General features: G+C 38.7%; 1 protein-coding gene and 1 non-coding gene across 8 annotated transcripts in view; both read right to left on the bottom strand.

Annotated features, from left to right (window-relative positions):
* Positions 1-27,711, bottom strand: part of PSME4 (proteasome activator subunit 4) — a 96,262-nt gene continuing 68,551 nt past the window's right edge. For 4 of the 7 annotated variants that reach the window (XM_040993471.1, XM_040993474.1, XM_040993473.1 and 1 more), the window contains 19 exons: positions 27,123-27,259; positions 25,681-25,734; positions 25,262-25,391; positions 24,553-24,634; positions 23,419-23,572; positions 22,856-22,925; positions 21,931-22,056; positions 21,267-21,419; positions 17,616-17,720; positions 17,031-17,122; positions 16,037-16,168; positions 15,602-15,810; positions 14,261-14,346; positions 10,317-10,445; positions 8,907-9,062; positions 4,139-4,304; positions 2,655-2,788; positions 1,870-2,008; positions 1-705 (listed from right to left, as the gene is read on the bottom strand). In XM_040993471.1, coding sequence (XP_040849405.1) covers positions 1,874-2,008; positions 2,655-2,788; positions 4,139-4,304; positions 8,907-9,062; positions 10,317-10,445; positions 14,261-14,346; positions 15,602-15,810; positions 16,037-16,168; positions 17,031-17,122; positions 17,616-17,720; positions 21,267-21,419; positions 21,931-22,056; positions 22,856-22,925; positions 23,419-23,572; positions 24,553-24,634; positions 25,262-25,391; positions 25,681-25,734; positions 27,123-27,259 — 2,250 coding nt within the window. In that variant the 3' untranslated portion in view covers positions 1-705; positions 1,870-1,873. Of the gene's footprint in view, positions 706-1,869; positions 2,009-2,654; positions 2,789-4,138; positions 4,305-8,906; positions 9,063-10,082; positions 10,198-10,316; positions 10,446-14,260; positions 14,347-15,601; positions 15,811-16,036; positions 16,169-17,030; positions 17,123-17,615; positions 17,721-21,266; positions 21,420-21,930; positions 22,057-22,855; positions 22,926-23,418; positions 23,573-24,552; positions 24,635-25,261; positions 25,392-25,680; positions 25,735-27,122; positions 27,260-27,711 lie in introns of those variants that run through there. The other 3 variants (XM_040993472.1, XR_005885191.1, XM_040993476.1) reach the window with 3 other exon arrangements.
* Positions 14,678-14,779, bottom strand: LOC121165470. Its single transcript, XR_005885254.1, has one exon. It is a non-coding gene; the product is annotated as a U6 spliceosomal RNA (small nuclear RNA).

The following is a 27,711-nucleotide window of genomic DNA, read 5'->3' as shown; positions in this document are numbered from 1 at the left end:
TTTTATTATTGTTGTTGTTTATTTTCAAAATCACACATTGTACACACACAGAATACTCAATCAAAAATGTATTCACCAAACCCCCGGTTTTCTGCAACTGGCTCTATTCAGCACCAAATCTCCAAGGCCGTGGGAAGCGCAGACACAGATTTCTCCTCTGTGCCTTGGTCAAGCAGTCCATCAGGTCATCCAGCGGTTAGGTTCAAGACTTGTCCCTCTTCCTTTTCTCTTCCTGGTTCTTCAGAGCCAAGGCTGCGATTTATTACTCAAGAGCCCTGCAACCATCTACAACTAACCTCTGTTGGGGAAGAATTCAAAATCATGAGATGAATGAAATGACAGGACCTGTACTGCTGGTGGGACAGTCTCCATTCCAAGTGAACTGCTGCTTACTGCGTTCTTCGACTCTGTTTTTGGACGCCATGATCATACTGGGTAATTATTTCTAGTCTGAGACCTTGTGACTTTGTCAGATGTCTCAAAAGAAAAGTGATCAATATCCTGGAAACATTTCCAGACAAGCTAGAAAATCAAATGGCAGCTCAGAACCTGTGGAATGCAGACTAAAGAGACCAAGCACAGAAACCACCAAAATGATGAGAACTCCACAGAGGCAGCGTCTTCAAGCCTGCAGTGAGCCACCACAGATGGTACCTGAGGATCTGGAATTTCTTATACAAAGAGCCCAAAGTGAGGACTAGTTATCTATACCAGGGGAAAAAACAAAAAAGAAAAACAAAAACCTCAATTAGGTAATGAGACACTAAAAGCCCACTCATGAAATTTCTATTTATTCATCCTACCCAAGCAGAAAGGCTTGCAAGGCTCTCTTTCCTCAGAGAATAGGTAACACCTTCCTAAGAATCCAGATGCAGTGTTCTAACTGTGCAGCACCGGAGTGTACAGGGCAACCCAAAATGTCTAGACCCTACTTGGAGGCAACTCAGAATATAAATTCATTCCACCTTAGACCCATCTGCTCCCAGCCTACTAAGAACCACTCTTTCATAAAAGTTCTAAGGCAGTTCTATCAATCCTCTGCTTAATGTTTTGAACAGCAGAGAGAAACAGAAGTCACTGGGAACATACTTTCACTAGTCACAGCTTAGCATGCTTAAAAATAAACAAGGGGCACGAGGAAGGCACCATGGCTTAGGCACTGCTTTGGATATCTGCCTGGGTTCCAGTTCTGGCTTTGCTACTGTCCCAGGTTTCTGTTGCTGTGCACATTGGGAGGCTGCTGTTGATGGCAAAAGTACATGGATTCTTGCCACCCACGTGGGACACCTCTAGAGAGTTGTTGGCTCCTAGATTCAGCCTGCCCCAATCCTGGTCAATGTGGGCATTACAGGAGTGAACATGTGGATGGGAGGGCTGTTTTTTTTTTTGCTTTTCAAGTAACTAAAATGAAACCCCCCAGCCCATTTAAACAATATCTTTTAACAATGTTGGAAAAAAACAACAAAACAAAAACCTCTACCCTAAGAATAGCTACTTATTAGTCATCAGGCCAATGACATTTGCTAGAGGATGTCACTTTTTGAAAGCCAGAAGCTTGGGCTCACTGCAGCGTGGCCCAGCGGTTAAAGTCCTTCTCTTGCACATGCCGGGATCCCATTTGGATGCTGGTTCTAATCCTGGTGGCCCTGCTTCCCATCCAGCTCCCTGCTTGTGGCCTGGGAAAGCAGTTGAGGACGGCCCAAAGCCTTGGGACCCTAGTTCGGATCGGGGTAGCTCTGGCTATTGGAGCTGCTTGGGAGTTAATCAGCGGATGGAAGATCTTCCTGTCTGTATATCCTTCTCTCTGTATATCTGATTTTCCAATAAAAATAAAACAAATCTTAAAAAAAAAAAAACCCAGAAACTTACCCTTCTATGCATAATAGCATGGTGACACAAGGAGATCGGTGAGGACGAGCAGTTGGTCATCAGTGAACTGCTGCTTGTGTTCTTGCCAATTGTCATGGTGTGTTCTTCGGAAATTGGATAAGGTCTTTTTTACAGTCATCTGAGGAGCAGACGACCCACAGACATCTTAGCCTCTATACAACCAGAGTTGTACATAGCATACCTCGAAGTAATGATCTTCTAGAATTTAAAACTACACATTACCAAGTCTTTAAAACTAACAAGTCATTTTCACTTCTGCCAATACATCAAAACGGTAGAATTACTAGCTTCACTTCAATACAAACCACTGGAACTTACACTATATTACTGAGTAAGTTGCAGTGCGCACAAATATCTATTGACACAGGTGAAAATGACTAAGTCATCAGTCTTTTGAGTTGTATAACTTAGATTCATTACTAAATAATACTGTGACAATTTACTGTTCTAGTAAGATACTTTTTAGCTACAAAAATGTTAGAAAAATAAAAGCTATCCCAACTTTTCTGACAATATCAACAACATTCTATTTCCACTGAATTATGAATTATAGACACTTCAATAATTTTTCTATCAAACATCTCAAATATTTATAGCAACAAGAACTCTGCAAGATTTTAATTACTGGTGAATAGACTCTCCCTAATGTGGCAGTTGCCGTAGTCAAGCAAAAAGTTCAGTGTGCAGGAAACTTTTCACTAGGAATGGTTTCTTACATGACATAACTGATACAATATGTGCAAAGGAACCAACAAGAATTCTACCTCAATAGGCTGCGGGTCATTCAGATGTGCACTGAGATTCATCAAAAGCTGGGGCATCCAGGTGGGAACATTGTAAGGACTAGAAAGAACACATGCACCAAGGCCTAGCACCCCAGCATGGCGTCTGACCAACTCTGTAAGAGAAAAGCCACAAACCAAAGCAGCAATGAAGGCACAAATGCTAACAGTCTCTATGCACTTATGATAGCAAAATGTGCTTTCTAATTATGCTAGTTGTCTTCAATGTGCCAATTTCTGCATTTAAAATGAATCTACATATTCAAACAACAAAAACATGGTTTTGAGCTGAACTAAAAATAACTGCATTTAAGAATCAGTCGAGATATTCTATTTATCCCTCCATGACAGCTAACTGTACCTAGCACAACTTAGTATTTGCTATTACTTGTCAAAACTAAAAGTAATGTCTTTTCTGATAAGTTATTTTTAAAAGTGCAATCCCTGATCCTAAAACAATCTTCAATCAAAGTAAGCAATTCTGTGGATGAGACTACCCTCAAATAGAATAAATCAATTCATTACGTAAATACACTACGTATATTCCCAAAAAGAACTGCAATGTATTCTAACCATTCTCTAGATTAAGTTAAAGTTCTTTCACAGTATACACATGTGTCTTTAAGCATATTACATGCATACACAGGAACAAAAGAGAACAGGGGGCTTGAGTAAGCTTTGGAGCAACCAAAATTGTAAATGACATCACTTGGTAGAACTAAGATATGAAAATAATAAAAACATAGCTCTAGAGCAGAGAAACTACAGAATGCTTATTGGCATTAGAGCCAGGCGGCGTGGCCTAGCAGCTAAAGTCCTTGAACATGCTGGGATCCCATATGGGCACTGGTTCTAATCCCGGCAGCCCCATTTCCCATCCAGCTCCCTGCTTGTGGCCTGGGAAAGCAGTTGAAGACAACCCAAAGCCTTGGGACCCTGCACTGGCGTGGGAGACCCGGAAGAGGTTCCTGGTTCCTGGCTTCGGATCAGCACAGCACTGGCTGTTCCGGCCACTTGGGGAGTGAATCATTGGACGGAAGATCTTGCTCTCTGCCTCTCCTCCTCTCTGTATATCTGACTTTCCAATAAAAATAAATAAATCTTAAAAAAAAAAGGCTTATTGGCATTAGAAATCCACAGAAATATTCTAATATAATGTGCAGTTAAGAACTTCACATTCAACCACTTGACAAATAGTATTTCCAATCTACAACTCACTTTTGGATCTCTTTTAAAGGTACTCTGAATGAGAGGTATCCTTGATTAATTTGTATGCTAGGAATGAATAAGTCCCTTTGTGTCTATCTATCTCAATTTTAGCTCTTATATTCCAGGCCCTGTCTTCTATATACAAATCGCTCCCAAAGTAGGAATGTATTTCCTGTACAAATGTGGGTACATACATATTTGTTCAGTAATCCTCATCAAAACTAGTTAAGTCCCAAAAGAACCTGGGTGCTTCCTACCAGCACTGTTACCAATGGTATCTCCCACAGAACCAGGGTCTCGTTTTCGTTTCTTAGGTAGTTTTGTCTTGCAAAGTTGCTCAAAATGAATCTGCATAGGACTGTCCATGGTAAGGAAGTTACATTGTAACAGACCACTTAAAGTGGTAGCAGCCATTTCCCGAACCTGCAGAGATAATAATTTCTATCAGAAATGAGATCCTACAAAAAAAAAAAAAAAAAAAAGGAAAAGAAAAGAGATCTTCAGTCTAAGGGCATAACAGACACAGGGTGATGTGCAAATGGATACTGTATGCAAATATTTTGTACACTCTGTGGCAATTTCTTGAGAGTGGTTTCATGACATTCTCAAAGGATCTGTGGCTTCAATTCAACATGGATAAAATCTTGGACAGTGTTGCAGTGCAGTGGGTAAAGCCACTTCCTCTGATGCTGGCATATCATATGGGTATATCTGTGTCCTGGATGCTCACTTCTGATCCAGCTAATGCACTTGCGAAAGAGGTGCAAGACAGCCCAGCTCTTGGGAGCTGTACCCATGTGGGAGATCTAGGAGCTCACCCAGGTTTCAGCATGGCACGTCCTTGGTCAAAGCAGTTTAGGAATGAACGAGCAGACACAAGATCTCTCTCTCCATCTCCAACCCTCTCTCTGGAACCCTGCCTTTCAAAACAAGATAAATAGGGGCCACATCCTGGTCTAGGTGAGCTAAACCTCGGCCTACAGCTTTGGCATCCCCTGTGGATACCAGATAGCGTCCTGACTGCTCCACTTCTCATCAAGTTACCCTGCTTATGGCCTGGAAAAGCAGCAGAGGATGGCCCAAGTCCTTGGCATCCTGCACCCACATGGGAGATCTGGAACAAGCTCCTGGCTTCACACCAGGCCAATTCCAGACATTGTGAAATTTGAAGAGTGAACCAGCAGCTGAAGATCTTTCTCTTTCAAATAAAAACTAATCTTAAAAACAAACCAAAACACTAAAAAGCAAAAAAAAAAAAAAAAAAAAAACCAAAAAACACAAAAAACAAAAGAACAAACTACATTAGGACTAGCGAGGCAAAAAGTTCAAGTATTTTAGGTAAAAACTGTATTTCTCCATAATTACTTTCCCCACTGATAGTTTTCATAAAGATTCTAACTATAATAGCAGTGCCACAAACCTGACAGAAAATCAAGGTGTACTTTTTTTGACTGTTAACAAAAATGCAAAACCCTACCTGAGTTCTATGAGTGAAATATACTGTAGATAATTTTACCCAGTTTATTTGTAAACTTCAAAGGTTACTGTTGGACCACAGACACAGTTCATAGAAGCACTAAATAGATGTTCATTTAAAATTGGAAATTCCATTTCAGAGAAGGAAAAAGACAGTAATAGTCATTATCATTTTAAATATAAATTTCAACATTTCTGAATATTCATATTTGTCTTTATGTGTGTTTCTTAAAAAGGTCATTGTAAGTTTTCATGATTACTGTCTTTTGGACATATTACTTCCTATAAAGTTTACATACCATGATTTATAAATTTATTTTTATTTGAAAGGTAGCGCAAGAGCAAGAGATCCTCTATCCTCTGGGTCATACCCCAAATACCTGAAACAGCTAGGACTAGATCACAGCAAAGCGCCAGCTCGACCAGGAAGGCAGGGTTTAAGTACTTGAGCAATCAGCTATAGCTTCCCAAGGTATCCAACAGCAGAAGCTACATTACAAGTACAGTAGGACTTAAGATGGTGGAATAGGGTAAGGACACATTTAAATGGATGGAGAAACATTTAATCAGGATGAAGAAGATATATTCCAGGAAATAGGAAAGGATAGAAAAACAGCAGAGGGGTACCCAGAGACTGACAGACACAGGAAAGCAGCGGACACAACGGTGTGGTGTTGCAGTGACTGATACTCCAGTGGTATTCACCTTACGGTGATCTGAACTCCACCAGCAACTAGGTGGGAAGGGACTTTCACTTCGAGCTTGGAGGATGAATCCAGACAAGGAACTGTACGTCTTGCTGGTCCATTTGATTTGACCAGGAGCAGAGACAGCATAGCAGATCCCACACGGGCAGTGCGAGAACAGGGTGGATTTCACAGCTCAGTCAGCCCCCTAGAGCCAAATTGGGCACCAGCTTGCTTAAGGAGGCAAAGGCAAGGGAAAGGACTGAGCATGCGCTGAGCTGGGAATGAACTCATTTCTGACTCAGGGAACTGCATCAATGTGGCATTCTACAGGTTCTACCCAAGACAGGTCTGGGTAGCCTTCAGACCTGATGGCCAGCAGATCAAGAATTCTAGTAGTGGTATGTCAGGTGTCATTTTATATACTGAGGCAAAAGCTTTAGGACCGCAGGGGACAACAGTGAACTGCGCATGTGCTGAGCTTGCGAGAACTCACTGAGTTCTGTGGATTGCACTGGTCCCACAGGAAAATAATACCGATTGTGGCATCGTACGAGTAAAAAATAGGTCCATGTGGCACCCAGACCTAACGTCCAACAGGATCCGGCAAGATCAGTACCACCAACAACCTAGCTATAGAGGACACCTGGTGTCTCCCTAATCCTGGGACCTGCTCCAACTGGAAGTGGGAGAAAGGTTGTACAGACAATGGTGCAGCATGGTATAACAGGAGGTGGAGATTGGTGAGCCAGGAGTTGAGGCAACAGAGTTCTTTGGGGAAATCTAACATAAGAACCCAGACCTGGAACTTGCTGGAGGTTGTGGCACAAGTGGCTGCAAGCAAAAATTTGTGTATCAACTGCAGTAAGTAAAATCAAACTATAGACCTGCGGGTAACACAGTTTAGAAACCTGCCCAAGGAGAAGACTCTGCTAACGACAAGTACAATGACAACAGCAAAAGAAGACACAAAAGCACAATGAATATTACTCAAAACTCCCCTGCAAAGGAGCAAAACCCTATGCCAACCTCAGAGTTAACTAAGGAAGACATCGAGAAAATGGGTACACAAAATTCAGAAATTCATTGACTAGTAGACTGGATTAAAAAACAAAACCCATCTATTTGTTGTCTAGAAGAGTGATACAGAGGAACTAGGCAGGGAGGAGTTAAATTGGGGCTGGGATAAGGGAAATACAGGAGCCTATGGAACTGTATCATAAAGTGATAAATAATGTTATTATATATTTATTGGAAAGTCAGAAATACAGAGCGGAAGATCTTCCACCCATTGATTCACTCCACAAATAGTCACAACAGCCAGTGCTGAGCCAATCTGAAGCCAGGAACCACAAGCTTCTTTCAGGTCTCCCATGAGGGTGCAGGGTCCCAAGGCTTTGGGCTGTCCTCCACTGCTCTCCAAGGCTACAAGCAGGGAGCTGGGTGGGAAGTGGGGCCACTGGGATTAGAACTGGCACCCATATAGCATCCTGATGTGTGCTAGGCAATGACTTTAGGCACTAGGCTACTGCACTGGGCCCAGAAAAATACTTTGTTAAAGCAATTCTCATTTAGATTAGTAGGTCTTTTCTTCCTATCATGATTTAGATTTAACTCATTATTACTGTTATTTAATATCACATGTTATTTGAAAAATATAATGGTTTTAATAAATGTCAAGGTTATAATAGTTATTTGTAAACCTACTGTATGAGAACATATAAATATAACCTATAAAATGTTTTAAAAGAAACTTCAAAAATTATAAATTTTAATATAAGTACTATAATAATTACAGTTAGAAAACCAAGACTTTTGGGACTTCCACCTTTCCATTTCCCTTTCTTCAGCTTTAAACACAATACAGAAAATCAAAATCAGTTTGTGAGTATTCTAGGGATAGAATACATCGATTCCAAGGATGCAAGGAAACTGGATAGATTAGAAAGGTGGAGAAATTTTTACCCCTATTTTCCTGCGGACGAAGTCTATTTTCAGTGCTCTCAGTGCAAGAGAAGACATAACAAGAACATTATCAATGTTTTTATTCCAGCAAATCCTGCTTAGGGCATGAAAACTACTAAGTTATGTTAAAACTCAACAGTTACTCTTGATAATCTGTCTTAATACAAAATAACTTGGGGGTAGTGTTATGGTGTAGCAGGTAAGGCGGCTGTCAACATGCTGGCACACTGTACAGATGCCAGTTTGCGTCCTCGCTGCTCCACTTGCAATCCAGATCCCTCCTCAGGGCCTGGAAAGCAGAGAAGGATGGCCCTAGTGTTGTTATCCTGTCACATGTGTGAGATGTCTGAATGAAGCTCTTGAACCTGGTTCAGCCTAGCCCAGCACCGGCTACCATAAATACCTGGGTAGTGGGCAAACAAATGAAAGACTGCTTTTTCTGGGCCTAGCACAGTAGCCTAGTGGCTAAAGTTTTTACTTCACACATGCTGGGATCTCATATGGATGCTGGTTCTTGTCCCAGCTGTTCCACTACCCATCCAGCTCTCTGCTTGTGGCCTTGGAAAGCAGTTAAGGATGGTCCAATGCACTTACGTGGGAGACCTGTAGGAAGCTCCTGGCTCCTGGCTTCAGATCAGCTCAGCCCAGCAGCCACTTAGGGAGTGAACCAGTAAATAGAGGATCTTTCCTCTCTGTTTCTCCTTCTCTATTAATCTTTCCAATAAAAATAAATAAATCTTAAAAAAACAAAGACTGCCTTTTCTCTCTTTCCCTCTCCCTGCTAAATCTTGAAAAACATACAAGCATCTTCTCAGTATACAAATAAGCTTCCAAATGGGAGGTCCTGAGGCTTTCTTTAAAATAACTGAATTCTAATTTTCTAAAACTTAAACATTACCTCTAGCTGTTCATCTTCCAAAAGACTTATAACCAGCCACCTGATGTCTTTAACTGCATCTTCGTTGTTTAGGAAAATAAAGAGGTTATAAAATACCATGGTCTGGAGGTAGGTCAGAACTGTGTATCTTGCATGCCAAGAACTGCTCCTTGCTGTCTGTAGTAAGAAATAAGTACAACAATGAAAATGAACAATAATATAATGGCAGATAATAATACCACACACAAATAAAGTCATAATTTAATACTACTTTCACAGTATGTATGTTAGGGCAAGTTTGTCTTACATTTCCTTCTAAAATATTCAATGAGCTATTTCAGGTAAGTTATTCAAAAAGCATAATGTGGTAGAGAGTAAGAAAAGAAATACTTGGCTGTTGTTTTAACTCATACCGGTTGCTGACCTTGTTCATGGCTTCTCATTTATAGAAATGCTTAGTGATGGAGCACTAGTGTCTACCATATCCAGATGTGGGGGTATAATGCAACATGCATCCCTGCTTCCAGACGAAAGATGGATTCCCAATGAAACTGTTGGAAACGTGTAGATAAAGGGATGCTGGACTGTCTGGCATTGTCGGTACAAGCAATGTCAGGGTACACTTAAATAAGACTGATGGAATTATGATTCCTTATAAAGAACTATACCATTGAAGTAAAATGGGGAAAATTCTGTTGTGGGGGAATTCCAGTCTATACAAAATGTATCACATAATTCAAAAATTCAAAATAAAAAAAAATTAAAAAACTAAATAGATACAAAGAAAAAAAGAAATACTTAAATGACAATAATCTTACAAAAGAAACTATTCACGATTAATGACTCATAACTCCATTAAACTTGATATTTTTCTTTTGGTATTATCAGATAGGATCTTAAAAGTAAACAATACTAAAAACCACTAATTTATAACAATCATTTTAGATTGTTCAAATATACTTTTCAATGATAGTCAAAATTAAAAACTATAGGAATATTATGAATATTACATGTGTATGACCTGGATAAACCTGGTTCACCACACACTAAAAATGCAATTAGAAAATACATACTCATTGTATGTTTGTCTAGAACAGACCAAGAAATAGAAGTAGAAAAAAAGGGAAATGGTAAGACAACTGCCATCCCCATTCTTCATAAGCACTTCATATGTAAGATGCTGGATTAAGTAGCTCTTTGTACATATACATAATTTTTGGCTTGTGTGACTTGCTCAAGGTCACAGAAGTTGGTGGCAGAGCCAGGCACAGAAGTTAGGTCTGATTCCTTGCTTAATAAATGATTCTTTATACTGAAAGAAAATTGAAAATAAAAATAATGATCAGGTCTGAGTGCCTCGCAGTTGTCATGATGAAATTCTTTTGGGATTCTTAATCAAATGATATAAATAGCATCATTATACGCTCTTACTTGTTTTAGCACCTGAAGTACCAAAGGCACTTGATGAGGGTAGAGCAACCCCTGAGACATTAGTGATAAGCATAGTTTTGCATCTCTCTTCAGCTCATCATAGCTATTGTCATTTTCCACTGGGGCAATCTAGAACAACAATTGAGAAATAAGACACAATGAAAAGTAACTGCCAATAAAAATAAAGGCATCTCACATGAAATAGATCACAATATCACTTTTAACAACTTGTGTGGAAAATTTTAAATATACACAAAACCTTCCTTCCCAAAAAGCCAATAATGACAAACTTACAGATAACTTGTTTACTTCCCTTTCTGGTATTGACTTTCTTCCCCTAACTAAATTTTAAAAAGCAAATCCCATGCACACTTCAATCATAAATCATTTTTTTAAAGATTTATTTTATTTTTATTGGAAAGTCAGATTTTTAGAGAGGAGAGAGAGAGGAATATCTTTCATCTGCTGGGTCATTCCCCAAGTGGCCACAATGGCCAGAGCTAAGCCATATCGGGCTTATCTTCTTGATCTCTCACATAGATACTGGGTCCCAAGGCTTTGGGCTATCCTCTACTGGTTTCCCAGGCAACGAGCTGGATGTGAAGTGGAACAGCAGGGATACGAATAAGCACCCATATGGGATCCTGGTGCATGTAAGGTGAGGACTTAAGCCAACAGGCTATTGCACTGGGTCCAATTATAAATTTTTTATTATGCTAATTTGTTAAGTTTTTAACATTTCAACTCTATCAAGTAACTTAACAGTCTGAATGGTTGGGTGATCTGGGGGAGTGAGCCCGTTTTTCCTTCTTGTCCACTTTGCCTTTCAAATAAATTTGAAATACAATTTTTTACAAAAAGGAAAAAACAATCAGAAGTTACACTTTATATTGCTAATGACACATCTAACATCTTACCTGGCTGAATACACTAATACTGAAGCTAAGATTGTGCTTTTAGGTGGTCATGGTCAATGTGCCTCACAGCACAGTTACTTTTGCAGACAGAACATATGTGTAGAATTTGAACATTAGGGGAGTTTAAAAAAAAAACTATTAAACTATGAGAGGAGTGCAGAATTAGGGATAGTTTGGGTGGAAATCAGAACTTCGCTTTAAAAACATTTGAGATGCTTACAGAAAAGATGTTTATAATATTATATTAGTTATAATAAGTAAACTTAAGTAGGTATTTGGAGTTCAGGGAAGTAACCCAGGATGGTGATACATTAACATAATAGATGATATTTAAAACTGTGAAACTGAGATCAGATCATGAGGGGAATGAGATGGCAAAAAGAGGTTTACAGAAAAAAAGTACAAGTTATAGGTTAGGGAGCCGAAGATCTTGGAAATAAGAAGGTTCAGCTAGACCATGACTCATAGTTTATATGAAGTAAGATAAAATCACTTAGGAAAATGAGATCATTATCAAATGATGTTTAAAAATCAAGTGTATGGCCTAACAAATGATGGCTGGGGCACTGGCATCTCCTAGTTCAGTGCCCAGCTTTCAGTGCCAGCCTCACTCTGGATTCTAGATTCCTGAAGGCAGCAGCTTAGGAGTCAGGTCCCTGCCTCCCACCAACCTAGACTGAATTCTGGGCTCCTGGCTTGGCCCTGGCCCAGCTATTTGGGAATGTACTAACAGATATGGGGAACATATTCATTTTCTCTCTCTCATCCTTGCTGTACCCATCTCTTATGTAAATGTTTTAAAACTTCAATTTAGTTGGTTTACATGTATTTCAGAAAAGAGCACCGGTGAGTGGTGTCTTTGTGGCATTGTATAATTCTTATTTTAACATAATAACTATCAGTGCTTAGTTTGTGGAATTTTGGTAATTCCATAAACTTCCTTTTTTTTTTAATAGAAGTAGTGAATACCTTTATAGAGAAAGCCGAAGGGAAAATTTTTTAAAACAGCATCCACCATTAATTTTTTTATACATCTTTTACCTTCTTGTCAGTTTATAAAATCAGTACATGTTCATTAATAAACCTGGACCATAAAAACTGACAAGCCTGACTGAGCACTCTGTAGTTTCTCCCAATACCGCTTTCATGAAGTGATCTCTAGCAGGATCCTGCCAATTATTCTGCAGCTTCATAGTACATAATGCATTATATACTTCTCCAGCCGAGTAGATAGGCCATATTCTTTTTGTAGTCATTAGAATGCAATAGCTCATTTGCTTGCTATGTCAGTTGTTCACAATGTAGACAAGAGGCAGGAGTGTAGTGGTTAAATGTTTGAATTTCAAAGTCAACTCACAATGATTCAAACTGAGTTCTGTGACTGATGAACAAACTGTTCAATTTACCTTTCAAAACCTTTTCTTCATCTGTATATGTAAAATGGAGATACTGAAAGACTCTTCTTGAATGGTAACTGAACTGGAACCAATGTTTTGGTTTAGCCAGTTAAACTACCACCTACAGTGGTGGCGTTCAATATGGATGCTGGTTCAAGATCCAGCTGCCCCAGTTCCAATCCAGCTTCTATCAATGCTTCTACCAAAGCAGATGCATTGAAAGAAGATGGGCCAAGCGTATGGGCACCTGTAACCAGTTGGGAGACCTGGATGAGGCTTCTGCCTCTGGATTTTGGCCTGGTCCAGTCCTGGCCATTGTGGCCAATTGAGGAGTGAACTATCTGTCTCTCTCTGTGTAACTCTTTCAAATAAAATAATCAAGCAAATTTTTAAAAAGAAATAAATAAAAAACATAATTGTATTGACCAAACCTGTCAAGTGGTGGTGATATTTGTATCAGGTTTTCTCATGAAATGAGAATTGTTTTTCTACACACAAACAAGCATACCATGCATGTAAAACTATAAGTCTGGAAATTCAGTAGTCAACCCCTTGGTTGATAGTAATTAAAACCACTTTAGAGAGCTTGGCATGGTAGCCTAGTAGCTAAAGTCCTCATCTTGCATGCCCCAGAATCCCATATGGGTGCCAGTTCGTATCCTGGCTGCTCCACTTCCCATCCAGCTCCCTGCTTGTGACCTGGGAAAGCAGTGGAGGACGGCCCAAGGCCTTGGGACCCTGCGCCCATGTGAGAGACCAAGAAGAAGCTCCTTGCTCCTGGCTTCGGATCAGGTCAGCTCTGGCCATTGTAGCTACTTCGGGAGTAAATCAGTAGATGGAAAATCTTTCTTTCTGTCTCTCCTTTACTGACTTTCCAATAAAAAACAAATAAAATCTTCAAAAAATAAAAACAAAACATTAGCTTTGGGCCTGGCACGATAGTGTAACAATTAAAGCCCTTGCCTTGCATGGACTAGGATCCCATATGGGGCGCTGGTTCTAATCCTGGCAGCCCTGCTTCCCATCCAGCTTCTTGCCTGTGGCCTGGGACCTGGGAAAGCAGTCGAGGATAGCTCCAAAGCCTTGGGACTCTGCAGCTGTGTAGGAGACCTGGAAGAAGCTCCTGGCTCCTGGCTTTGGATTGGTTCAGTTCTGGCTAGTGGCCGCTTGGGGAGTGAACCATCAGACGGAATATCTAGGCTCTCTGTCTCTCCTTCTCTCTTTATATCTGCCTTTCCGATAAAAATAAATAAACCTTTAAAACAAAATTAGCTTTGGATTGGCCAAAACTCTGGCTGTTACAGCCATTTGAGAGTAAAAAGGGATGGAAGATTTCTAATTCTTTCAAGTGAAAAATAATAATTCCTTTTAAAAATGGTTAATCTGAAATATATTATAGCTTTTCTTTTAATTTTTTCCCTAAAAATTTTTACTTAGAAATTCTTTTTTGTAAAACTTCCTTGCATCTGTCAAACTTTTGCTCAATGTTAAAATATACTTACCTATTCTAATTAAGAGAATCCAATCAAAATCTGTTGTGCCTATATTTGAAAAATATACTATCATAAAATAGAAACATATTCCTTATGATGGCAGGAGGATACATTCGTAATTTTGTGTATAACCTTACCTTAAAAAACAAAGGCAGAAGCTGGAGCTGTTCTGTCACAGCTGTAGAGAAGGATCTTCCAGCACTTGCCATTAGCCATTTCAATACTATTTAGAAAGAAACATGCAAAGGTCAATTTTTACTACTTACTTAGGAGCCAAGGGAGAATACTACTGTAATCTTCTGTCAGATAGCGACTCTGATAGCTTTTCAATATCATAACAGATAACCTATCCTACTTTATCAATTAGATACATATTGATCATTAGCATAATAGGACTCATTATAAAGATTATCAGCTAATTCACTCCTCCAGAATGAGTGCAAATTATTGGCAGCCCACCCAATACCTATACCAAATAAACTAGGCTTCAATAATCCTAAGGTAGCTAAGTCAGTATCCAAGAAAATTAGAATCCTTGAACAATTATTTCTTTATAAAATATTGAACGTTTTATAAATTTGTGTCTTCCTTGCCCAGGAGCCATGCTAATATTTGAATTTTTCCAATTTTAGTTTTTGTGCTTTGGAAGCAAGCACCTCAACAATTTTACATATAAAAGTAACAGAGCAGCAGCTCTAGTTGCCAAAATAATATCGGGGGCGGGGGGGAGTGTACATGATTTGTACTTTCTGATTTTGAAATTTATTACAAAGTTACAGTAATTACCAGTGTGATTACAGTATTGGGCATATATAAAACTAATGGAATAAAAGACAGAATATTGAAACAAACCTTTAATACAACCAATTTTTGACAAGAAAGCCAAGATTATTCCATGGAGAATGAATAGTCTTTCCTACAAACAGTGCTGGGAAAACTGCTCATAAGAAAAAAGCAAGTTGGATACCTTACTTGGCCTTATGTACAAACACTGACTCAGTGGACTAAAATCTAAATTAAACTAAGATTACAGAAATGTTCTACACTAGGATTTGGTAATGATTTCCAAGGCATTAAGACACAGTATCAAGAAGAGAGTGAAAATACAACTTTCAGGGAGAAATATTTATAAATCACATATCTGATGAGAAGCTGATTTCCAGACTAAATAGAGAACTGTAGTTCAACTCCGAAGTAGAATGGTGGTTGAGAGGGGCTGACGGAAAGGCAGAAGGAATGCTAAGTTACTGCTTAATGGGGATAGTTTCAGCTCTGCAAGATGAAGAAAATTCTAGAATTGGATGTGAATGTCATCAAACTGTATATGTAAAACTGTTAAAACGATAAATATTATCTTACATTATTTTAACTAAATAGTAAAAAAAAATAAAATAAAAAGTGTGGAGGGGGGGAATAAACTCACAAGACAATAAAAATATTTGTTTTCAAGTAAATTTCTAATAATTTTAGTCACTCACTTGTTTTTAAGAGTTTAATGCCCTGAGTTCGTTCATCTTCTTCCCCAATTCCATTTTCTTCCATAACATGATTCTGAATTTCTTCATCCACATCCATGAGGGGTTTCAATTTGTCAAGGATTCGAGCAGTAAACTCAGGGATACAAGGGGATGTTGTTGGCGCGGTATTTGGCAAAGACACATCTATCATGAATATGTAGGTCAGTACACTGTATAAAAAATACATAATTGTAAGAAAAGCTTCTAGAAGTCAATATTCCCAAGACAGTTCTTGCAGAAGGTCTCAGGTTCTGGCTTCTAAGCACACTGCTACCATAGTTTACTTTTAGAGGATCCTGTTTCCTTCAACACAATGATAAACATAATTTGAAGAGGACACCATGAATTAATTGGCATCACAATCAACACTTAGATGTTAAAATAAGCAGCACTTACCTCCCTATTCGTTCCCTGACATTTTTGTAAACCTGGGTGAGTTTGGGTTCCAAGTACTTCAGTAGTCTGTGCAATAGTTCAGGTACTCTCCATTCCTGCTGGGCCAGGCCACCTTGTAGCACATAAAGCCGACTAAAATTAAATCACAGGAATGATACGGGTAAGAGCCTCTGTCTTCAGTTCAGCAACACAGACAGTTTATATTTACTTGAAACTTGCCTACTTTCTCTACTAATGAATATCTACAATTTGAAACAGCATCTACATGGAAATCCCATTTCTTCTGCATTTGCATTTATTTCTACTACTATAGAATCAAAATAAATAGTGACTAACTGAGGGGTTGGTATTGTGGTGTAAGCTAACTGCCTGCAATCCTGGTATTCCAAACACTGATTACTGTCCTGGCTGCTCCACTTCTCATCCACCCTACTGCTAATGACCTAATAACAGCAGCAGAAGATGGCTCAAGTGTTTGGACCTGGCTACCCATGTGGGAGACCTGTTAGAAGTTCCTGTCTCCAGGCTTCTGCCTGGCCTAGCCCCAGCCATTGTGAGCCTATCTTATTTTAATGGAGTTTTCTAGAATTCTTTGTTGTTCACTAATTTCTCCAGTTTCATGTCCCCCTACAAACCAGTTTTCCTTAAAACAATTTCTCTGTTATTTGTATTTTTCTTAATTGAAAAGAATAACAAATGAAACATGTTGAAAAGTCAATGTACATGAGCAATCCCAATAGAAGAGGTGACAGGAGCCTGCTGGATTTAACTTACATCTGAACTGCTCAGGCTGCCTATATTTTTCCTCATTCTCAGTTGAGAGGTGTATGTCTACTAAGTACTCTATATTACTGAACCGGATCATATTATCTTCAAATAGAAGTAAAATAATTAACTCCTTCTAGCCTTGATGAGAATTCAGCTCATTTTCATCTACACATCAATTTAACACAAAACCTTTTGTGTTAAGCTCATCGGTTTTCTTTTTATTTACCAGGCATCTACAAAGGATCCTCCTTCTCCACTCAATGGCGACTCCAACAACAGCTCAAAAAGCCAGTGAAGTTTCCGGGGATCTCTGCTTTCCTGTGTTGAAAATATAATAAGTAAATAGAGGGCCCAAAATCTGTGAGCAAATATATAGAATGTTGTAGAAATATTAGAAATACATATAAACGAGGAAGAAAATAAAATAGACTGAATAAAGCTGAGTCAAATCCAAATTTAATTATCATAACTCATATAGTGTTAGCTATGCAAACTTTCTATGAATTCAGCATGAAAGCTATAGATAATTTCATGTCAAAAACTATAATATATATTTCACGACACCTAAGTTACATTTATATTTAAATATATGGTTTGACTTGTCATTTAATTTAAAAAATGCCATTTCCACATCATAGATAATCTAATCACTGAGTTATTACTTAAGGTTACTTGAAAGGCTGAATACAACCATCTCTAATTACATAATATGGCAAAAGAATGAGTAAAATTTCAATATTTAGAGGTATGATGAGATTTCATACATAATGAAGCACAGTAAGGAAAGTTAGACGAAGGAAGCAGAACTCACACAGGAAGTCGCTATGCAAGTCCCCCAGTCATTGTAAGTTTCTACTGTGATGTTGGACAATGCTGTTCTGAGCAGAGGGCACAGAAGTTCCCAAAGCTTCTCCACCTGCTCAAAACAAAATCCAAGTGTAAGCCTTACTGACACTCAGAATATTATTCTTCAATAATCTTCCTGGAAATATACACACACACACAAACTGATAAATTACCTAAGTGACTGTTTAGCCAGGCCTGGGTTAGTCAGAAGCCAGGAACAGGAGCCAGAAGCTTCATCCAGGTGTCTCACATGTTTTGTTGATTTGGAATCTGGCTGCTGCTGTTAATACAAACAGCTGGACTGGAAGTGGAACAGCCAAATTTCAAACCAGCAACCAATTGAAATGCTGGTGGCAGCTTAACATTATGCCACCATGCAGGTCCCTAAATGATTCAAATATTCCAGGGAAGCTCCTAACCATGTTATTGTACCATCTGAAAATTTATTCAGAAAAGATGGTTTATGTGGTTTCTTGTAAAATCTCTTTCACACTAACTGAAATTGCCTCTTCAATTTTTTTTTTAAGATTTTAGATTTTTTTAAAAAGATTTTTTATTTATTTTTATTGGAAAGGCAGATATACAGAGAGGAGGAGAGACAGAGAGGAAAATCTTCTGTCCGATGGTTCATTCCCCAAGTGACTGCAACGGCTGGAGCTGAGCTGATCCGAAGCAAGGAGCCAGGAGCTCTTTCAGGTCTCCCATGTGGTGTAGGGTCCCAAAGCTTTGGGCCGTTCTCGACTGCCTTCCTAGGTCACCAGCAGGGAGCTGGATGGGAAACGGGGCCGCCGGGATTAGACCTGGTGACCATATGGGTTCCCGGTGTGTTCAAGGACCTTAATCACTATACTCTTGCCCCAGGCCCTCCTCTTCAATTTTTTAAATGAAATAATATGTTGGGCTGAAACATTTTTAAATTTTTTGTGCTTACCAAGGTCATGGGACTGAATCTTAAAACACAAAACAATGGCATGTTAATACAATTCAGTAATTAGCCAGAGATGGTATCTACAATTTTAAAGTCTTAGGTTACTACAAATAGCCTTAAAAGAAATCTCTGGTAGTAGAGAGACTATTAATATATATGTAGGGCCCGGCGTGGTGGCACAAGTGGTTAAGGTCCTCGCCTTGCACTCCCGGGATCCCATATGGGTGCCGGTTCTAATCCTGGCAGCCCTGCTTCCCTTCCAGCTCCCTGCTTGTGGCCCGGGAAAGCAGTTGAGGACAGCCCAAAGCTTTGGGACCCTGCACCCGCGTGGGAGACCCGGAAGAGGCTCCTGGCTTTGGATCAGCATAGCATCGACCGTTGCGCTCAATTGGGGAGTGAATCATTGGACGGAAGATCTTCCTCTCTGTCTCTCCTCTCTGTATATCCGCCTTTCCAAAATATATATATATATATATATATATATATATATGTAAACAGGTGTTTTACACAGGTTAATGGGTCACTTTAAACCTTGACTAATGTAAATCCTGAATCATCTGAGGTGGGACCTTTGATTTTAACTTCTCAGATCTGCACATGCTGCAGGTCTACAGAACACAAGTTAGTAAAAAGGACAAATAAGGAGCAATGGTTTGATATAAGATTTCAGAGCCAGCACCAGGAATTGAGAAGAAAAACTTATAACATGTGTCCTAGAAAACAGAAATTAAAAAGCGGTCCTATTAAACACAGGATGAGTAGTTGGCACAATGGCTCAACTGGCTAATCCTCAACATCCAAGTGCTGGCATCCCACATGGGTGCCGGTTCATGTCCGAGCTGCTCTACTTCCAATCTAGCTCCCCGCCTGTGGCTGGGGAAAGCAGTGGAGGAAGGCCCAAGGGCTTTGGACTCTGTGTCTTTATGGGAGACCCAGAAGAAGCTCTTGGCTTCTGGCTTTGGATCAGCCCAGTAGCAGCTGTTGTAGCCATTTGAGGAATAAACCAGTGGATGGAAGATCTTTCTCTGTCTCTCCTTTCTGTAAATCTACATGCCTTTCCAATGAAAATAGATAAATCTTAAAGAAAAAAAGAAAGGATGAAAAGGATGTCTGTGATACATTTAAATAAGATTGTGTTTAAATTTTTACTTTTCATTTGAAAAGCTGACAGTGACAGAAGCAGAAACTGTCAATCTGCTGCTTCACTATATGAATGCCTGCAACAGCTGATACTGGACCACATCAAAACCAGGAGCCCAGACCTCAAGCAAGGTCTTCCATGTGGCTGCCAACGACTCAAGTACTTGAGCCACGACCTACTGCATCCCAGAGTATACCTTAGCAGGAAGCTCGATCAGAAACGAGACCCAAATTCAGGGACGATTCTGGGCACCCCAACTGGTGTCTCCAGTCCTACTTTTCACTAACTTCCATGTGAGTACAGTGTTCACAATCCTTATAAGCTCTAGTCAAAAAGCATGTTTATCTTGGGAAACAGGGGCCTGCCTTATATTCAAGAAGTCTTGACACCTCTTCAGGAAATTTTCACCTTGGTGCATTTTGCTAATAAATTAAAGTAAGACAGGTGTCAAAATTGGGTATTAGGATTTAAAAATATGATAGCTTTGGGCCCAGCACAGTAGCCCAGTGGTTAAAGCCCTCGCCTTGCATGCGCTGGGATCCCATATGGGCACCAGTTCTAATTCCGGCAGCCCCACTTCCCATTCAGCTCCCTGCTTGTAGCCTGGGAAGGCAATCGAGGGTGCCCCAAAGCCTTGCGACCCTGTGACCATGTAGGAGACCCGTTAGAGGCTCAGGGTTCCTGGCTTCGGAATGGCTCAGGTCCAGCTGTGGTAGCTGCTTAAAGAGTGAATTAGTGGGCCGAAGATCTTCCTCTCTTTCTCTCCTCCTCTCTGTATATGTGACTTTCCAATAAATAAAATACAACTTAGAAAAAAAAATGATACTCTAAAACAGCTTCAAGTTCAAACTGTATAAGACTAACTGAGCAACAACGTGGATGAGGAAGGACACCGGAATGCAGGGAAAGGAGATTATTTGCAGATCTAATTAAGTGATACAGTGAGGCCAGTGCTCTAGGACCGTTACCTTTTTTTCCAAGAGAAATTAGAATTTATCCTGATTGTCTCGATCAGTTAAACAATTCCAATTTTTTTTTTTAAAAAAAGATTTATTTATTTTTATTACAAAGTCAGATATACAGAGAGGAGGAGAGACAGAGAGGAAGATCTTCCGTACGATGATCCACTCCCCAGGTGAGCGCAACAGCCAGTGCTGTGTCGATACAAAGCCAGGAGCCAGGAACTTCCTCCAGGTCTCCCACATGGGTGGCAGGGTCCCAAGGCTTTGGGTCATCCTCTGCTTTCCCAGGCCACAAGCAGGGAACAGGATAGAAAATGGAGCTGCCAGGATTAGAGCCGGCAACCATATTTGATACTGGGCATGTTCAAGGCGAGGACTTTAGCCGCTAGGCCACACTGCCGGGCCCAACAATTCCAATTTTTAAGGATACTGAATATCACCTCCAGATCACTGTCATGTAGTGAAAAGCACATTTCATGGAATCAAACATCACATATTTTAAGTATCAGTAGCTAATGTTTTGGAAATAGCAATGAAAAAAGATAATGTAGCTTAAACAGAGAATGTGCTATAAAAATGCATCACCTTCTCAAATGTCCAATGCTTAGAGCCTCTGATTAGACCAGCTATGATTTCCGCAACACATCGCTGTGTACTTTCATGTGAATCTGCAACTAAACGTTCTAAATGGGGCTTCAGAACTGGTAGAAAGGCATCATCAAAATTTCTGAAAATACCCTGTAAAAACCAAGTAAAGAAAAACCTTTAGAACTCAAACATCATAGAAATTGTAATCATAACAACTGAAATTATTTCCTACATTACTACTGCACTGAAAAACACCAAGCCCTTGTCCTTTAGAACTTAACTAAGGACTCAACTGCTCTAACAATATCTAAAAGTTAAAATGCTAAGAAAATTGCAATTTTTTATATATCATCTAAAAAATATAACTAATGAAATATACATTAACAATCTGACTTTAAAAATTTTACACTTCAAAAAAGCAAACAGATGTGAAATGCACTGTCTTGGTTTTTTGGCTTTCAGAGTTAGTTACAAACATTAAAAACAAATACTAAAACACTTGTTTTTTAAAGAAATTTCTGGACATTAACCCAATATCAGTATAACTGATAAAAAAATTTTAGTGCCATTTTAGATGAAGTTAAGGCTAAGTTCAAACATGAACCTACAAACTGAACAGCCACAGAGCTTATGAAGGAATGTAAATAAATAATAAAGTTACCTTAAAGAGGCAAAAACGTCGAGGATTAAACTTATCTTTTCCCTTTCTGTCTTCTAAAGATAGAAAAGTAATTAACTGTTGAACAAATTTAGGATCAGAAAAGTGATCAAATATAATTTGTTCTGCCTGTAAAGTTAAAAAAAATTCAGATTTCAAAAACAATTTAAAAATCTGATTCCAATAAAATTTTAATCAATTGTTAAATTTCTGATACTCAATACTAGGCTATGTATTTCTATAAAATAATTTTTCCAGTTCTCACAGTACTAAGATGCCTTTTTGTAGCACCAAGATACTACCTCTTTTTAAAAATGTTAAATCCTTAGGAACACTAAAAGTCATCCTTCACATTCCCCCAAGTACAGGATTCTATTTCTTAATGGAAGATTATTAACAACCAATGTTCCGTTTATTAACAGAGCTTCTAATGCTACCGTGCCAACTAAACTGTAAACCATACTGACAATTCACCTCCCTGTTTGTATAACACCACAAATCAAAAGGCACAAGTATTTAATTAACTTTTTAAGTGTTAAGTTAAATATACTAATCAAAGTTTTGATTTAAACCTATAAACATTCATGGCTCATTTTAAATGCAATGAAACCTAAAAGTCAATTATCTTTTCCTTTACGAGGTTTTATTTATCAGAAAAATGGATACAAGAAATTAGCAGCTAACTACATAAAGCATTACTCAAGCAAGTGCGAAGTAGAACACTAAGGTGAGAACAACCACAAAATACATCAAGACTCATTATCAACCGGTACCAGTGCAAGGCAGGAGGAGGAGCAGTATAATTCATCAAAATTTACTCAACATTATGCCCAAATACATAAACTAGAAAAAAGACCAGAACTGAGACTGAAATATATCAGTGGCCAAAAACAGGATGTATTTGAACTACAGTGGAATGGATGCTTACCTCTGTCATATCCTCCCTGCTTCTGCCAAGCTTAGGCTGCTCTTCCACACCAGCATAAACAACCATATTCCTACACAGTAAGAGTTTATAATATGCATAAAAATATTAAGAGCTTCATGGATAGAAAGCATTAGAAGGCACTTTTAATGAACCCTGACTAGATATCAAGTTTGGGGATACAAGAAAATCATTAGCAATCTTTATCTTAAAAATCTATCAGATCATTGTGTCCCAATACATAACTACTGGAGTCAACAATGCACTAAGTACTTCTCCAGGCTGGTTTGACGCATTTCTAATATTAACAGGTAGAAATATAATTTAGAGCAGCTATTAACAGCTTCCTTAGCCATATAATGTTGGGAATAAAGGAAGGCTAAGGTTTTTAGCACAAGGATAGAGGCAGGAATGAGGCACAGCATTGGCAGGAGCAAAAGAAACAGAGGACTAGAGGAGAAAAAAGTACAAGTGCCTCTGAACCTCCCCTCATTATCTACATATGATAAAACAAATTAATGACAAAGGCTACTTAACTATAAGGCACACAGGAAGCTGCTACTTACTTTGGCCAGGTGTAGTACCCCCAATGAGTTTTTTCCACAAAGTAACTTGACTCCCATTCTTTTTTAGTTCTTGGTATACTTTTGCTATTATAATGCAACCAATGATTATCAGGCCTATCACCAGCTAGAATTTGGGCAGGTTTGGGAAATCCACCTAAGGCAGAGAAAATCACATTTGATAATTAATAACAGCAACAAAAAATTTTCTTATTCTGAAAGTCACAGGAGGTGGAGTGGAGGAGAGAGAGAGACATATTCCATCTACTGGGCTATGCTGAAGCCAGAAGTCTCATCTGGGTCTCACATGTTGATTTATTTTATTGGAAAGGCAGAATTACAGAGAAGAGAGACAGAAAGATCTTTCGTTCGCTGGTTTATGGTTTACTCCACAAGAGGCTGCAGCAGCCAGAGCTGAGCTGATCTGAAGCCAGGAGCCAGGAGACTCTTCCGGGCTCCCACATTGATGTAGGGTCCCAAGGCTTCGGGCCATCCTCAACTGCTTACCAGGTCACAAGCAGAGAGCTGGATGGCAAGTGGAGCAGCTGGGACACGAACCAGCTCCCGTATGGGATCCTGGTGCATGCAAGGTGAGGACTTTAGCCACTAGGCTACCACTGGGCCTGGAAGACTTTTCTGTCTCTCCTTTGCTCTGTAAATCTGCCTTTCTAATAAAAGTGAATACCCCTCTTTTTTTAAATTATTATTAAATAAAGCATTGCATTAAAGAAAAATTCAAGAAACACGACAACCAAACACAATGTTTTTATTCTAGAATAAACTGAAAGAAGAAAAAATAAGAAAGGTTTAGGGTAAAATGAAGAAAATTAACTTTGTTCCTAGCCTTAACTCCAGGACACAAATGCTTAATAAATTGATCATAATATTTTGAGTATTTTAAAATACAGTTGTAGGAATGACTAGCACACCGGATTAATGGATGGGACAAACTGTGTTTTGTAAATTTTATATCACTAGCTTTAGTCAAGCCAGTATTGGGCTTTACAGCATATTTTATACCTTCAGCTAATATCCACAAAGTCCTTATTTGAGGTCCAGAACTAGAATTTAAACCTCCAGGATAGATTTTCTGATTTATATTAAAAAACAGTATTAACTATTGTTGGTAATACTTACTGATTTCATAAGGGTTGATAGTCATCTTTTTGTGTGTTCTTTTTAACTGTTTGAGAATACCAGCAACAGCTGAGATAGCCATCTAAGGAAAAAAACACGTATGGGATAAGTATAAAATTATTAGATCTCTTAACTGCCACCTGTTTCACCTGATACAGAAGCTGGATTATTTGTAAGACCGACATCCAGCAATATAGCTATTTGTGTACTGAATCTGACTTGGAGTAACGCTTTTAAATGTTCTTACATTTGAACCTTACCATGCTAGTCTCTCAACCTAGAAAACTTGGGTGTTTTTTGTTAAATCATTATCTGCTCAGCCTTAAAGTCTCATCCCAATGATTTTTAAAGATCTTTCTCGAAAGTATTACAGTAGGCCACAGCCCCAATCCCCTGTGTCTCACTTCTAACACTTTCAGAGTCAAACTAGAAAGCTGTATGTCCTTATTTCTTTTTACTCCAGAAAATACTGTATATCTCATTTCCCAATTTTTCAATCTTGACCTTTTCCATTAGCCTATACAATGCTTTCTGTTACAATAATTATGTGATTACATATTTATTATAATAATAATAGCCAAAAGAGGGAGAGCTAAAATCAACACTTATAAAAATATTTATTAGGTATGCACAGTGTGTAAACAATTCAAAGACTTTAGCTGAAGTAAATATTCCTGAAACCAAGATTGAAGCAATGTTAAATTTTTACCTTTCGAACTACGATTGCATCATGGTTGAGATTCTCAACAAAAAAACGTATTGCACGAAGCGGCAACACTCGGTCATCTCTGAGGAGCAGAGACAGCAGTCCAATGCCTATGTGCTCAAATTTCCAGGGCCTTTGGTGGGGAACAAACGAGAGGGAATCACAAAAAAACACAACTCATACAACCACTTTCAAAAACACGTATTTAAAACTTAATTTCTGAAGAATAAGTCTATGGAATACCTTTGTTTCTATTACCAATTCCCAATTTCCTCTCCAACCCCTTCTACCCCTTAGTCTTCTTTTTAAATACAGATATCACAGTAAAATTTTGTGTGTGACAGAACTTTTCATGGTCTTCCACACAGAATTCTCCACAGTATTTAAAAGAAATACTTTGAGAAAAAAGAATTGGCACTTACAGATTTCTTTGCTCTACACCATCTAGCAAGGTGTTAACCAAATTTTCATAGTTTCTTAAAAAAAAAAAGAAGAGAAAAAAATCAGATAAGTTACTGTTTTAGTATAACTCTAAGATAAACATCAAATATAAATTCAGATTCTGGCCCAATTTATCTCTCCCTGCATCTCACTGCCAGTTGATAAAGGCCTTGTAAGAAAAAAGCCGAGTGAAAAGTAAATGAATGAACAGCTCAAGTGTTCCTGACTGAACATCCAAAACCAAATCTGTAAGCATCAAAGCATTAGTTACAAGGTCTCTACTTCTCTGGTACATTGGTAATCCTCTATTAAAATAATCTATTACTAGCGAAGACATTTTAGAAAGCATTAACAAAGTATATGCATATACTTATTATAAGGTAAAAATAAAAATCAAGCTAAGGCCCCTGTTTGAGTGTTATCACTAAAGCATTTTGGCTCCAACAAGTAAAAATTAATGTTCCAATATCAAATCTGATTAAAAAGTAACTATGAAATATTGAGCTCAAGTACGGAAGTTAAACTTAAGATGTAACAACTGATGTATATCACCATAGGTAATTTCTATAAAGTTTTACAATTTAAAAAACTCAAGAAAATTAATATTGGAAGATGCAATATTAAGGTAACTTCTTTTTTTGAAAAGGAGAATTAAACAAAAAATACAGGAAGCGGTTTTGCATCTGTGGGTTCACTCACCAAATGGCCACAATGGCCATAGCTGGGCTGGTCTGAAGCCAGGAGCTTCCTCTGGCTGTCCCACACAGGTGGAGGGGCAAGGACTTGAACCATCTTCTGCTGTTTACCCAGGAGCATTATCAGGGGGCTGGCTGGGAACTGGAGTTCCTGAGACACAAACCAGTGCTCTTTTGGGATGTTGGGGCTGCAGGCAAAGGACTGGCCTACTGCAATACTGCATCAACCCCTAAGATAACTTAATTTTTTATGCTGACATTTTCCACCTCCACAGGTAAAAATGGAAAAATGAGGGATCCTTACAATATTATTTTTCAAAAGTCAATGTATAAAATAAGTAGTTATAGTGGATGGCCCTGTAGAGCTGGAGGTTAGCCTGCTGCCTGAGGCACTGGCATCCCATGTAGGCAATGTTTTGAATCCTGGCTGGTCCATTTACAATCCAGCTCCCCGCTAATATTCCTAGGAAAGAAGTGGAAAATAACCCATGTTTTTGGGCCCCTGCAATCACACAGGAGGCTCAGAAGAAGCTCATGGCTTTGGTCCAGCCTAGTTGTGGCCAATGTGGTCATTTGGTGATTTAACCAGTAGATGGTAAAAATTTCTGTGTCTTCTCTATCTGTAACTCTACTTTTCAAATATTTTCTTTTTAAAAGTAGGCTTGGTACATCAGAGTTTTAAAGCTTGCTATTACATTGTTTATGTTAGCATGCTACTCATTCATTACCTTAGGGCATCAGCATTCTTTTCTTGTTGGCGTTTAAGTCCTTCTTTAATTTTTTCTGGGCTAAGCAATGTCTGGTTGACAGAGGGGTTTTGTGATTGTTGTAGTAATTCTGCTATTTCAACACATGACTTTGGAATCTTATTATAAAGAAAAAAAACAAAAAAAGTAATATTCTGACACATACTAAAGTCAGACATAAAAGGCTACATATTTTATGATTCATTTAAGGTATGTCTAATAACAGGAAAACCTATACAAAATAGATCTTACATTTGAAATATATACATATTCTCCTACAACAAAGTGGCAGTTGTTCAATGGCTATAGATGCCACAGTAGTGAAAAGCAACTGTAGCTGTGGGTGATGAAAATGTTCTAGATTTAGAGCTGTGATGCTTATACAACTCTGCACATATACTACTGTAAACATGTATGTATACAATTACATGTTGAGAGGATGTTTTTATAGGTCAGTGTTTCATATAGCCATTAAAATGCTACTTGGGATAAGTACACCTGCTGCTAGGGTGCTTGGTTCCCTCTCTATGCTCCACATCCAATCCTAGCTTCTTTGAATCAGGGGATGGCT

Source organism: Ochotona curzoniae, unplaced genomic scaffold, assembly GCF_017591425.1.
Source record: "Ochotona curzoniae isolate NIBS_2020 unplaced genomic scaffold, NIBS_Ocur_1.0 contig_883, whole genome shotgun sequence".
Taxonomy (NCBI): domain Eukaryota; kingdom Metazoa; phylum Chordata; class Mammalia; order Lagomorpha; family Ochotonidae; genus Ochotona; species Ochotona curzoniae.
The sequence above is the reverse complement of the archived record's forward strand: the minus strand, read 5'-3'. Positions and strand labels throughout refer to the sequence as shown.